The sequence below is a fragment of the Rhinoderma darwinii genome, assembly GCF_050947455.1.
Source record: "Rhinoderma darwinii isolate aRhiDar2 chromosome 1 unlocalized genomic scaffold, aRhiDar2.hap1 SUPER_1_unloc_23, whole genome shotgun sequence".
NCBI lineage: Eukaryota > Metazoa > Chordata > Amphibia > Anura > Rhinodermatidae > Rhinoderma > Rhinoderma darwinii.
In genome coordinates, this window is record NW_027461660.1 from 255,629 (window position 1) to 270,111 (window position 14,483).

Genomic DNA, 14,483 nt, shown 5'->3' on the forward strand with positions numbered 1-14,483 from the left:
AAAAAAAATGAATGAAACCGCCAGAATCGCTGTTTATTTGGTCACTTTAGCGCTAAAAAATAATGTAATAAAAAGTGATCAAAAAGTCGTATGTGCCAATAAAAACTACAGCTCGCCCACGAAAAATAAGCCTTTACTCTGCTCAATCAACAAAATAAAATAAAAATAACCCGCAGGATAAAGGTAACGTGATTTATACAGAACAGTGAACACACATTTAAAACAAAATTGCTGTTTTTTGATCAGTTTGCCTAAAACAAATGGAATAAAATGTGTTTAAAAAGTTGCATGTACCCCACAATGGTATTACTAAAAAGCCCCCAAACCACTACGTCCTATGAAAAAATAAAGATATGGCTCCCATTAGTCGAAGATGAAAAAATATGCAGATGAACCGGTCCGATGGGAACTTTCCTTCTGTATCAGGAGGTGATTATCAGGGCTCTAATATTTGGGAACCACAAAGAGAAGGGCCCAAACATATCTGCTGGAAGCGAGGGCGCCCGTATTATACCAGGACAACACTTTCCCAGCAAAATTCCCCAAACTACGCAGAGGGGGATAAGTAAGGACACCATTTATCAGTGCGACACCGGCCTGTGCATAAAGGATTGCATCACAGCGTAACCCACATCTATGGATAATTGTATTATTTACCCCATTATTATACCCTCTTATTATACCCTGATGTACTCCACACAGTTTATATATACCCTGATGTACTCTGCACAGATTATATATATATATATCCTGATGTACTCCTCACATATTACATATACCCTGATGTACTCCTCACATATTACATATACCCTGATGTACTCCTCACAGATTACATATACCCTGATGTACTCCTCACATATTACATATACCCTGATGTACTCCTCACATATTACATATACCCTGATGTACTCCTCACATATTACATATACCCTGATGTACTCCTCACAGATTACATATACCCTGATGTACTCCTCACATATTACATATACAGTACCCTGATGTACTCCTCACATATTACATATACCCTGATGTACTCCTCACATATTACATATACCCTGATGTACTCCTCACATATTACATATATCCTGATGTACTCCTCACATATTACATATACCCTGATGTACTCCTCACATATTACATATACTCTGATGTACTCCTCACATATTACATATACCCTGATGTACTCCTCACATATTACATATACCCTGATGTACTCCTCACATATTACATATACCCTGATGTACTCCTCACAGATTACATATACCCTGATGTACTCCTCACATATTACATATACCCTGATGTACTCCTCACAGATTACATATACCCTGATGTACTCCTCACAGATTACATATACCCTGATGTACTCTGCACAGATTATATATATATATATCCTGATGTACTCCTCACATATTACATATACCCTGATGTACTCCTCACATATTACATATACCCTGATGTACTCCTCACATATTACATATACCCTGATGTACTCCTCACAGATTACATATACCCTGATGTACTCCTCACATATTACATATACCCTGATGTACTCCTCACATATTACATATACCCTGATGTACTCCTCACAGATTACATATACCCTGATGTACTCCTCACAGCTTACATATATCCTGATGTACTCCTCACATATTACATATACCCTGATGTACTCCTCACATATTACATATACTCTGATGTACTCCTCACATATTACATATACCCTGATGTACTCCTCACATATTACATATACCCTGATGTACTCCTCACATATTACATATACCCTGATGTACTCCTCACAGATTACATATACCCTGATGTACTCCTCACAGATTACATATACCCTGATGTACTCCTCACATATTACATATACCCTGATGTACTCCACCCATATTACATATACCCTGATGTACTCCTCACATCTTACATATACCCTGATGTACTCCTCACATATTACATATATCCTGATGTACTCCTCACATATTACATATACCCTGATGTACTCCTCACAGATTACATATACCCTGATGTACTCCTCACAGATTACATATATCCTGATGTACTCCTCACATATTACATATACCCTGATGTACTCCTCACATATTACATATACCCTGATGTACTCCTCACATATTACATATACCCTGATGTACTCCTCACATATCACATATACCCTGATGTACTCCTCACAGATTACATATACCCTGATGTACTCCTCACATATTACATATACCCTGATGTACTCCTCACAGATTACATATACCCTGATGTACTCCTCACATATTACATATATCCTGATGTACTCCTCACAGATTACATATACCCTGATGTACTCCTCACATATTACATATACCCTGATGTACTCCTCACATATTACATATATCCTGATGTACTCCTCACATATTACATATACCCTGATGTACTCCTCACATATTACATATACCCTGATGTACTCCTCACATATTACATATATCCTGATGTACTCCTCACATATTACATATACCCTGATGTACTGCTCACAGATTACATATATCCTGATGTACTCCTGACATTACATATACCCTGATGTACTCCGCACATATTACATATACCCTGATGTACTCCTCACATATTACATATACCCTGATGTACTCCTCACAGATTACATATATCCTGATGCACTCCTCACATATTACATACACCCTGATGTACTCCTCACATATTACATATACCTGATGTACTCCTCACATATTACATATACCTGATGTACTCCTCACATATTACATATACCCTGATGTACTGCTCACAGTTTACATATATCCTGATGTACTCCTCACATATTACATATACCCTGATGTACTCCTCACATATTACATATACCCTGATGTACTCCGCACATATTACATATACCCTGATGTACTCCTCACATATTACATATACCCTGATGTACTCCTCACAGATTACATATATCCTGATGCACTCCTCACATATTACATACACCCTGATGTACTCCTCACATATTACATATACCTGATGTACTCCTCACATATTACATATATCCTGATGTACTCCTCACATATTACATATACCCTGATGTACTCCTCACAGATTACATATATCCTGATGTACTCCTCACAGATTTCATATATCCTGATGTACTCCTCACATATTACATATACCTGATGTACTCCGCACATATTACATATACCCTGATGTACTCCTCACGTATTACATATACCCTGATGTACTCCTCACAGATTACATATACCCTGATGTACTCCTCACATATTACATATACCCTGATGTACTCCTCACGTATTACATATATCCTGATGTACTCCTCACGTATTACATATACCCTGATGTACTCCTCACGTATTACATATACCCTGATGTACTCCTCACAGATTACATATACCCTGATGTACTCCTCACATAGTACATATACCCTGATGTACTCCTCACATATTACATATACCCTGATGTTCTCCTCACATATTACATATACCCTGATGTACTCCTCACATATTACATATACCCTGATGTACTCCTCACAGTTTACATATATCCTGATGTACTCCTCAGATTACATATACCCTGATGTACTCCTCACATATTACATATACCCTGATGTACTCCACCCATATTACATATACCCTGATGTACTCCTCACATCTTACATATACCCTGATGTACTCCTCACATATTACATATATCCTGATGTACTCCTCACATATTACATATATCCTGATGTACTCCTCACATATTACATATATCCTGATGTACTCCTCACATATTACATATACCCTGATGTACTCCTCACATATTACATATACCCTGATGTACTCCTCACAGATTACATATACCCTGATGTACTCCTCACAGATTACATATACCCTGATGTACTCCTCACATATTACATATACCCTGATGTACTCCACCCATATTACATATACCCTGATGTACTCCTCACATCTTACATATACCCTGATGTACTCCTCACATATTACATATATACCCTGATGTACTCCTCACAGATTACATATATCCTGATGTACTCCTCACATATTACATATACCCTGATGTACTCCTCACATATTACATATACCCTGATGTACTCCTCACATATTACATATACCCTGATGTACTCCTCACATATCACATATACCCTGATGTACTCCTCACAGATTACATATACCCTGATGTACTCCTCACATATTACATATACCCTGATGTACTCCACCCATATTACATATGCCCTGATGTACTCTTCACATATTACATATATCCTGATGTACTCCTCACATATTACATATACCCTGATGTACTCCTCACATATTACATATACCCTGATGTACTCCTCACATATTACATATACCCTGATGTACTCCTCACATATTACATATATCCTGATGTACTCCTCACATATTACATATACCCTGATGTACTGCTCACAGATTACATATATCCTGATGTACTCCTGACATTACATATACCCTGATGTACTCCGCACATATTACATATACCCTGATGTACTCCTCACATATTACATATACCCTGATGTACTCCTCACAGATTACATATATCCTGATGCACTCCTCACATATTACATACACCCTGATGTACTCCTCACATATTACATATACCTGATGTACTCCTCACATATTACATATATCCTGATGTACTCCTCACATATTACATATACCCTGATGTACTCCTCACAGATTACATATATCCTGATGTACTCCTCACAGATTTCATATATCCTGATGTACTCCTCACATATTACATATACCTGATGTACTCCGCACATATTACATATGCCCTGATGTACTCCACACGGTTTACATATGCCCTTATGTACTGCACAGATTACATATACCCTGATGTAATCCTCACATATTACATATACCATACTACTACCAAGCCAAATCCAGGCGCCAAAAGACGCTGCCTCAATACTGAGCCCTACAGTGTGCCCAAACAGCAGTTTACTACCACATATATGGTATTGCTATAACCAGGAGAACCTTTTAACAATTTTTGGGGTGTGTTTCTCTAGTGGCACAAGCTGGGCACAACATATTGGACTCTGAAATGGCATATCTGTGGAACAATTGCAATTTTCACTTTTTACCATCCGGAGCACATTCATTTCAGGAAAACACCTGTGGGGTCAAAATGCTCTACACTCCTAATAGGGATGCACGATGCATAGAAACTTCGATACTGTTCATCCCCAAACGGTTCGATACCGTTATTTCGTGTATTTCGATACTAAGCTCTGCGGCCGCACAGCTCAGTATAGTAATACATGAATGTATGAGAGCGGGGCTGCGGCTGTGTAATACAGCCATCGCCCCGCTTTGAGTCCTGACAACAAGTGCGCGCCGTCAGGATGATGTGATGCTGCCGGCGCTGTACTAATGATTGCCGTCAATGAAGACCGAACATGGCGGGCGCACTGCAAAACACCCCTATGTTCTATCTTGAGTGCCTGCACCGTCGCTCATTAGTGCAGCGCCTGCCGCATCACTTCATGCTGACCGCAGATGCTTTTAATGTCAGGAGCGGGTCAATGCTGTATTACACATCCCCGCCGGCGGAGATCAGGGAAACCTCTTATCTGCACCGTTATTCACCTGAATGCTGCAATCAAAGCTGACTGCAGCATTCAGGGAAAAATGAGCAGGGGGGATGCACTTTGGATCGCGTCACAGGGAATTCCTGTGACGAGATTGAGGGACATACCATATATAGGCAGACAGCCCAGGGTCCATTGAAGGACCCCAGGGCTATCTTACCATATTTCCTGTTGTTAGGACATACCTCAGTATGCCCTAACAACTGCCTGTGTACTATCCGTACACAGGCTAATGTACTGGCATATAGATATATGCCAGTACATTAAAGTTTAAAAAATAAAGTAAAAACATAAAGTAATATTAAATAAAAAAAAATACATACATTATTTTTACAATAAACATTCAACTAAGTCTCAATACATAAAATACACATATTCGGTATTAGCGCGGCCGTAATAACCTCCTCAAAAAAAAATTCCGTCATTTATTATGTGTACGCTGTAAAAAAATAAAATAAAAACTGCTTTCTTTCACTTATTGTGGGGCACGAGGTGTGATGAATTTAACCTCCATGTTCCTCACATTACTAGTAATTAACCCCATCATGTACCTCACATATTAACCAATTATGACTGCGAAACATGATGGGGTTAATTACTATTAATGTGAGGCACATTCAAAATTCAATAACACCTCATGCCTCACAACAGAAAATGGAAGAATTTTTTATTTTTTTAATTACTGTTGGCAAAGTATCGTTTTGGTATCGGTATCGAAGTCCAAATTCAGGTATCGTGACATCCCTAACCTCTGATAAATGTCTTAAGCGGTGTCGTTTCCAAAATGGGGTCACTTTTAGGGTGTTTCCACTGTTTTGGTCCCAAAGGTGTTTTGCAAATGCAACATGGGGCTAGGAAACTAATCCATCAAAATCTGTGCTCCTTCCCTTCTGAGCAGTTTATGAGCACATATTGGGTATTTCCGTACTCTGGAGAATTTTCCTTACAAATGTTGGGGTGCTTTTTCTCCTTTATTTGTTAAGAAAATGAACAATTTCGAGATAAAACTACATCTTATTGGAAAAAATGTGCTTGATTGGGTGGTGTGATTGCTTATTTTTTGTGGGGCGATAGTTTTTATTAATACCTTTCTGGGATACATGTGTATTTTTTTTCACTTTCTATTAGATTTCTTGGGGTGACAAAAAGACAACAATTATGGCGTCTTTAATTACAATTTTTTATTCTTCGTACTGCGTTCACCGTGCGGGTTAAATAACATTAGATTGTAATAGATTACATTTTTACGGATGTGGTAATACCAGTTATGTTCATTTTCATTTTTGTTAACATTACTTTAGAGAACAGGTGGGAAAAGGTTTTGGTTTTTTGTAACTTTTAGTTTTTTATTTTTTACAGTTTATTTATTTTTTTTTTTTTTTTCATTAGCCCCCCCGCCCCCCTCCAGGGAACTTGAACTAGCGATCACTTGCTGTGTATACTGCAACGATAATGTATAGCAGTATATCATTTATTCTTACAGGCATCTGGCAGGACTTCGTGGGAGTACAGAAATGGCAGACCTGGGCGCCTTCATTAGGCCCCCAGGCTGCCATGACAACCATCAGCTTCGTGCAATCGCGTTTCGGGAAGACCGATGAGGTTTTTGAGCTGGCCGGACCCTTTTTCTAATGCCTTAGATGCTGCAGTCGCAATTGACTGCGGCATCTAAGGGGCTAAACGGGCGGAATCAACTGATCTTGGATTCTACCCGTTGCAGTAAGGTGTCGGCTGTATTACACAGCCGACATCCGTTGAGTATGGAGCGTGCTCTGCCCGTGAGCGCGCTCCATACTTCCCCTTAACGCTTTTTACGTACATGTAGGTGACCATGCGTTAGGGTAGGGGTTTATGTGTCATTTTTTCTTCATTTTTGTTTATTTTTTAACTTTTATTTTTATGGCCTTTCCATCAGAAAAGACATTTGGGGAACTTTTATTATTTCATTTTATTTTTTTTACACTATACTTTTCCTCTGTAACTGGCGCTTTACAGCAGGGGAGATCAACCCTGTTATCGTGACTATTGTCACTGATAGGGCTGTGCTGGGTCTAGTTAGATACAGCAGCAGCCTCCTACTACCGGCATCTCGGCGCTCATGTGACTAGTCACATGACCACCGGCATCAAAAGAGGCCGCAGCGCTCATTGAGCGTTGTGTACATGAGTGCAGAGAAGACAAGTGGTAAAAAACAATTTTTGTCTTCTTTTCAGGGTCCCTGGCTGTCTCTGACGACCGGGCACGCGACATTTAGCTGCTCAATCACTCAGGCAGCAAACTTAAACCTGCAGCATACGTACACAGTGGGCAGTCCTCAACTGGTTAAACATCATTTTAAGAGTCAATCGAAATGAAAAAACACATACATTTTGGTCATTTCCTTTATACTTTTGTTATTTATTTGGTTCTTCCATTACAAATCTTGTAATAATAACCGCTGAGAAGAAAGATCCTCATTATAGTTCTATATTTAATATGAGCCTGGGACAATAATTGAGGAGCTATTAGAAAACACACAAGGTCCCCATGACAAATCTGCACACATGTCACAAGGGGGCATGTTGTCTTCAGGATATTTCCGTAGTACAACCTTAGGCTGCAATATCAAGCAATCAGATCTCCACTGTAATCTACTATACACTTTTTGGAACATGTTTTCTTTAAATGGACCCTAACTTTTCAAACAACTTGTGGTATCTAATAGTATTCCTGATATATATCAACTTTGTAATTCACTTACTGTTATAGTTTAGCTGTTTTATCCATGAAAATTTTATGTGAAGTTAGTGCCACTAGGTGAGAGACACACAGACGCTGCTGCTTATAGAAGTCTATGGGAAAGGAAGGGGAAGCAGAATGAGGGAGCAGGAGCACATAGACACAGATGCTGTTGTCAATAAAGGACTTTGAACAGGAGAGGGGGAGCAGAAGCAGAGAGAGTTGACATAGGCCTCTGGTAAGAGTTATATGTCACCTCTGTGCTGGATTTTCCACTACACTGCTCCTTACTGCTTGCTGTATGATGTGCTCCATGCTGCTGCAGCTTCTAAGGGTGTGCTACAGAGAGATAGTAGACCAGGGTGGCTCTCTGCTCTGTGTGCAGTGTATAGAAGACATGATGGCAGTTAAGCTACACCCACTACCTCAGGGAAAACTGAGAATTATAGATCGAGCCTGCAGAGGGAAAACTGCTAAAAGAATGCCATATACAAGTCATGTAATGGCCAGAAATAGTGTTATTCCTCCTGTACACACATATAACAGATTATTCTGAAAAGTCGTCTTAAAATTAGGTACGCTTTAAAGGTCTTTAAGAAGTTTTCAAAGTGGGTTTAAAGATGTGGTTTTTATATTGGATTAAAAAATATATCCATGATTATTAGAAAGCACCTATTTTAACCAGTTGCTGACTGCCCATAGATTATAAATGTCCTGGTGGTCCACACCTATCTCTGCAAGGACATTTTAAAACATCCTGCTGAGTTTTCTCCTCTCCGACTCTCCCACTCCATCACAGTTAAATATATCACTTATTGTATTACACAACGTCGAAGCCCTATATGTTTTGAGAAAAACAAGACCAAATACATATAGGTTGGAGAGAAATAGAACGACAATTTGCTATTAAGTTGTCACATGACTAAAACTTGAATGAGGCCACTTCATTTCATTAGGTTCACATTATCAGTACTTGATAGGACACTCTTTCCCCTTACAACAGCCTGAATTCTTAGTGGAATGATATTACTATGTACTGGAAACCTGTATTACAGATTCTGATTATTAACTTCACTCTGTCTATTCCACTACATCCCAAAGATGATCTATAAAATTGAGATCCGGTGACTGTTCAGCCATTTGGATATGCAGACCTCATTATCATGTCCATGAATTCATCCTTTGATTTGTCTCATGACACATTATCTTGTTAAATGTAGACTGTGGGCAATATTAGACTGTAACAATATTAAGTTAAGATTGTGTATGCCTTATTAGTATTTAAAAGTCCAAATGTGTTAGCAGAGAACAGGCTTCATTACCAGACAAGGTTCTGCTTTTTCCCAAAAATTATTTTATTATGTCGAGCTTTATGTAATAAATTAATAGTGGAGAACTGAGTGTAGACCAGAATCCTGGACTGTCATGTATTGTTATACAAAGCGTTATAAGGCTGGAATGGAGTCAAAAGGCTTGGCTTAAACTTCTTCCTGCTTGATACACTTCTGACTTTGGCTCAAAACACGGCATGTGTGTTTCCAGCCTAACACAAATGTTATAAATTTGTCATCTTTTCTATTGTGAAACAAAATCACAGTTTGTTTTTTTAATCCTAACAGAAAATCCCAGTAAGAACTCTGAGGGAAACTTCACGTTATTGCTAAATTATAAAGTAGACGATGAAGATATCATCCAGCGCTCTTCAGGAGAAAACCTCATTACCCTTAATATACATCCAGGACTTCACAGTAAAGACCTATCATATAATTTCACTAATAATGAGGAACCTTCTACCCAATCACAGATTGTTACCACAAGTACAGCCCAGAAAGGGGGTAAAAGGTTTCAATGTGGTAAACCGTTCAAAAAAATCTCAGGTCTTTTAACAAACAGAAGAATTCACACAGGAGAGAATCCGTATTCATGTGCAGAATGTGGGAAATGTTTTACAGATAAATCAAATCTTGTTATACATGAGAGAAGTCACACAGGAGAGAAACCGTATTCATGTTCAGAATGTGGGAAATGTTTTAAATTTAAATCAAATCTTGTTAGACATGAGAGAATTCACACAGTAGAGAAGCCGTATTCATGTCCAGAATGTGCGAAATGTTTTACAGATAAATCAGGTCTTGTTATACATGAGAGACTTCATACAGGAGAGAAGCCATATTCATGTTCAGAAAGTGGGAAATGTTTTACACATAAATCACATCTTGTTATACATGAGAGAAGTCACACAGGTGAGAAGCCGTATTCATGTGCAGAATGTGGGAAAAGTTTTAAATTGAAAACAAATCTTGTTAGACATGAGAGAATTCACACAGGGGAGAAGCCATATTCATGTTCAGAATGTGGGAAATGTTTTACAAATAAATCACATCTTGTTATACATGAGAGAAGTCACACAGGAGAGAAGCCGTATTCATGTTCAGAATGTGGGAAATGTTTTACAAATAAATCACATCTTGTTAGACATGAGAGAAGTCACACAGGAGAGAAGCCATATTCATGTTCAGAATGTGGGAAATGTTTTACAAATAAATCAGCTCTTGTTACACATGAGAAAATTCACAGAGGTGAGAAGCTGTATTCATGTTCAGAATGTGGGAAATGTTTTATAACAAAATCCTATGTTGTTAAACATAAGAGAAGTCACACAGGAGAGAAGCCATATTCATGTCCAGAATGTGGGAAATGTTTTACAGATATATCAGGTCTTATTGTACATAAGAGAAGTCACACAGGAGAGAAGCCATATTCATGTTCAGAATGTGGGAAATGTTTTACATATAAATCCCATCTTGTTATACATGAGAGAAGTCATACAGGAGAGAAGCCGTATTCATGTTCAGAATGTGGGAAATGTTTTACAGATAAATCAGGTCTTGTTAGACATGAGAGAAGTCACACAGGAGAGAAGCCATATTCATGTCCAGAATGTGGGAAATGTCTTACAGATAAATCAAGTCTTGTTGTACATAAGAGAAGTCACACAGGAGAGAAATTATAGTAGTGTTCAGAATGTGGGAAATGTTTTACTACTAAAGCAAAGCTGAGGGCTCATCGGAGAAACCATACAGGGGAGAAGCCATTTTGATGATCTATATGTGGAAGATATTTGTTTTTTAAAATAAATTTACATTTTGGAACTTTGCAGAGAATTCACATGAAGTAGAAACCATAATCTCGTTTAGAATGTGGGAAATGCTATAAGATAAAAAAAAAAATATTTGAAACACATCAAATTATTCACAGACTTTAACCCCTTAGTGACCCGCCTATTTTAGGCCTTAATGACCAAGCTATTTATTACGTTTTTTCCATCGTCTCATTCAAACAGCTATAACTTTTTTGTTTTAGTCGACATAGCTGTATTAGATCTTGTCTTTTGTAAGGACAAGTTGTATTTTGTAACAGCGCCATTTTGTGGTACATGGAATTTTATTGAATAACTTTTCTAAAAAAGCATTTTTGGGGGGAATCAAAAAAAACAATTCCGCCACACTTTTTTGCATCCTAAATTTACGCCATTTATCGTGTGGTATAAATAACACAATAACTTTATTCAGCGGGTTGTTATGATGGCAACAATACCAAATTTATATTGATTTTGTAGGTTTTACTATGGTTACACAGTAAAAAACAATGTATTTTTTTTTTTTTTAAATTATTTGTGCTTGTGTCTCCATATTTGAAGAGCGATGTCTTTTCTTTTTTTTTTTTTTTCCGCCGATGCAGTTGTATGAGAGCTTTTTTTTGCGGGAAGACTTGTAGTTTTTATCGGCACCATTTTGGAGTACATGCGACTTTTTGATCACTTTTTATCAAATTTTTTTTTAAGGCAGGATTCATAGAAAACGGATTTTTGCATGTTTTTTTTATTTTATTTTTTTATGACGTTCACTGTGTGGGTTAAATAATGTAATAACTTTATAGTTGGGGTCGTTATGGACGTGGCAATACCAAATATATGTAGCTTTTGAACTTTTTTTGTTTTGTCCTTTTAATAATAAAACATTTTGTATGGGGAAAAGGTGTTTTTTTAATTTTTTTCAGGTATACGCTACAGGCAGACCTCGGGGCCTTTATTGGGCCCCCCGGCTGATATAGAAGACACCGGCACTCTGCTATCATGCGCAGGGTGCTGGTGGGGTGGGAGAGGGAGCTCCCTCCCTCTCTCCAAAAACACTCAGATACGGTGCTCGCTTTTTGGGTGACGTATCTGAGGGGGTTAAACTGATATCGATCTGACCCGTTCGAGCAGGGATCGTGAAAAGGCGTATTGGCGTTCAGTAACGGGTTAAACAGCCAATAAGAGTGTTTGTTTATTTTTTGGCTGGAATTAGCCTGGATCTGCCAAACACCCAAATTATATTTACCTGTGCTCAACTGTGACCGGAATCTATGAAGAAAAAGTACTGTGGATATAAAGAAGAAAAGAAGTGCCTGGTTTACTTACAAAGCAGAGAAGCTGAATTGCCACCATGAATCTCGCTTCTTATTACTGTATTCATAAATTCCCCCACACTGAAGGAGAATCCAGAGTGACCGTAAGGACAATGTAAACGTTTTTGTTTTTAACATATATGGACATTTTATATTTGACTTTCATTAAAACAGCATAAAAAGATGAAGGTGATGGAATAGAAGAAAAAAACACTAACAAAGTAACTATCTAATTGAATAATTTACCGGCTAAATCGCGTGTCCATTCGCCACCTATGTGGCTATGTTGTGGTTGCCTTTCCGTCTGTTCTTACCCTCAGGGTAGATTCACTTGTGGCAGATTTCTAGTATAAATTTCTGAAACTGTAAATAGTTCCATACATCTAAGTGGGTTGTTTCTGTAGCATCCAACTGCATCTCAAAGCCAGAAGTGGATCCAGCCGGAAAGAAAAGTCCTTCATTTATATTTCCCAATTCTTTTCATACACTTTTTAATTTGCCTAAAAAAAACCTGTGTGATTCCAGCCTTAGACAGGATCCAGGAGGAACGTGTCTCATTTAACCCCTTAATTACCAGGCCATTTTGCATGTTAATGACCAAGGATTATTTTTTGTTTTTTCACCGTCGCATTCCAAGAGTCGTAACTTTTTTTTTTATTCCGTCGACACAGTTTTTAGATGCTTATAACATATTGATTAACTTTTATTAACTTTATTTTAGGAGAGAATTGAAAATAAGCAGCTATTCCAGCATTGATTTTCACGTTATAAATTTACGCCGTTTACTATGCAGCGTAAATAACATGTTAACTTTATTCTATGGGTCGGCACGATTACGGGGATACCAAATATGTAAAGGTTTTATATGTTTTCCTACGTTTGCACAATAAGCCTTTTAGAAAAAAATAACTTGTTTTTGCATCGCCGAATTCCAAGAGACGTAATTCTTTTTTATTTTTCCGTCAATGTGGTCGTATGTGGGCTTTATTTTTGCGGACCAATGTGTAGTTTTCATTAGTACTATTTTGGGGTACATAGGACTTATAGATTAATTTTTATTTAATTTTTTATGGGGGGAATGGGAGAAAAGAGTTTTTTGCGTTTTTTTTTTACGCCGTTCATCCGGCGGTTTAATTAATGTGTTCATTTTATTGTTCAAGTTGTTACGATCGCGGGGATACCATATATGTGTATGTGTTATTTGTTTTGACACTTTTGATTTTCACTAATTTAATTTTTTTTTTCACGAACTTTATTTAACTGATTTTACATATTTTTTTTTTTTTAATCCCACTAGGGGACTTCACTATGCGATCTGCCAATCGCATATATAATGCTTTGGTATACTTTAGTACACCAAAGCATTATTGCCTGTCCGTGTAAAACTGACAGGCAATCTATTAGGGCATGCCTCCGGCATCGCCTCACAGGCATTTGCTGAAGGCAGACCTGGGGGTCTTTGTTAGACCCCGGCTGCCATGGTAACCCGACGGTGACCCGTGATTTCTTTGCCGGGGCAACGATGGGGTGACAGAGGGTGCTCCCTCTGTCAAACACATTAGATGTCGCTGTCACTATTGACAGCGGCATTTAATGGGTTAAACTGCCGGAATCGGAGCGTGCTTCGATTCCGGCAGCTGCAGCAGGAGCCAGGCTGTGTATAACAGCCGTGCTCCTGCCGCTGATCGCGTGGGTA

At 38.2% G+C, this 14,483-nt stretch overlaps 1 protein-coding gene across 1 annotated transcript in view; it reads left to right on the forward strand.

Moving 5' to 3' along the window:
- Window positions 1–11,965, forward strand: part of LOC142671116 (uncharacterized) — a 35,304-nt gene extending 23,339 nt beyond the window's left edge. The window contains 1 exon segment of the mRNA XM_075847138.1: window positions 9,958–11,965. Coding sequence (XP_075703253.1) covers window positions 9,958–11,438 — 1,481 coding nt within the window. The 3' untranslated portion in view covers window positions 11,439–11,965.
- Window positions 11,966–14,483: the final 2,518 nt, after the last annotated feature.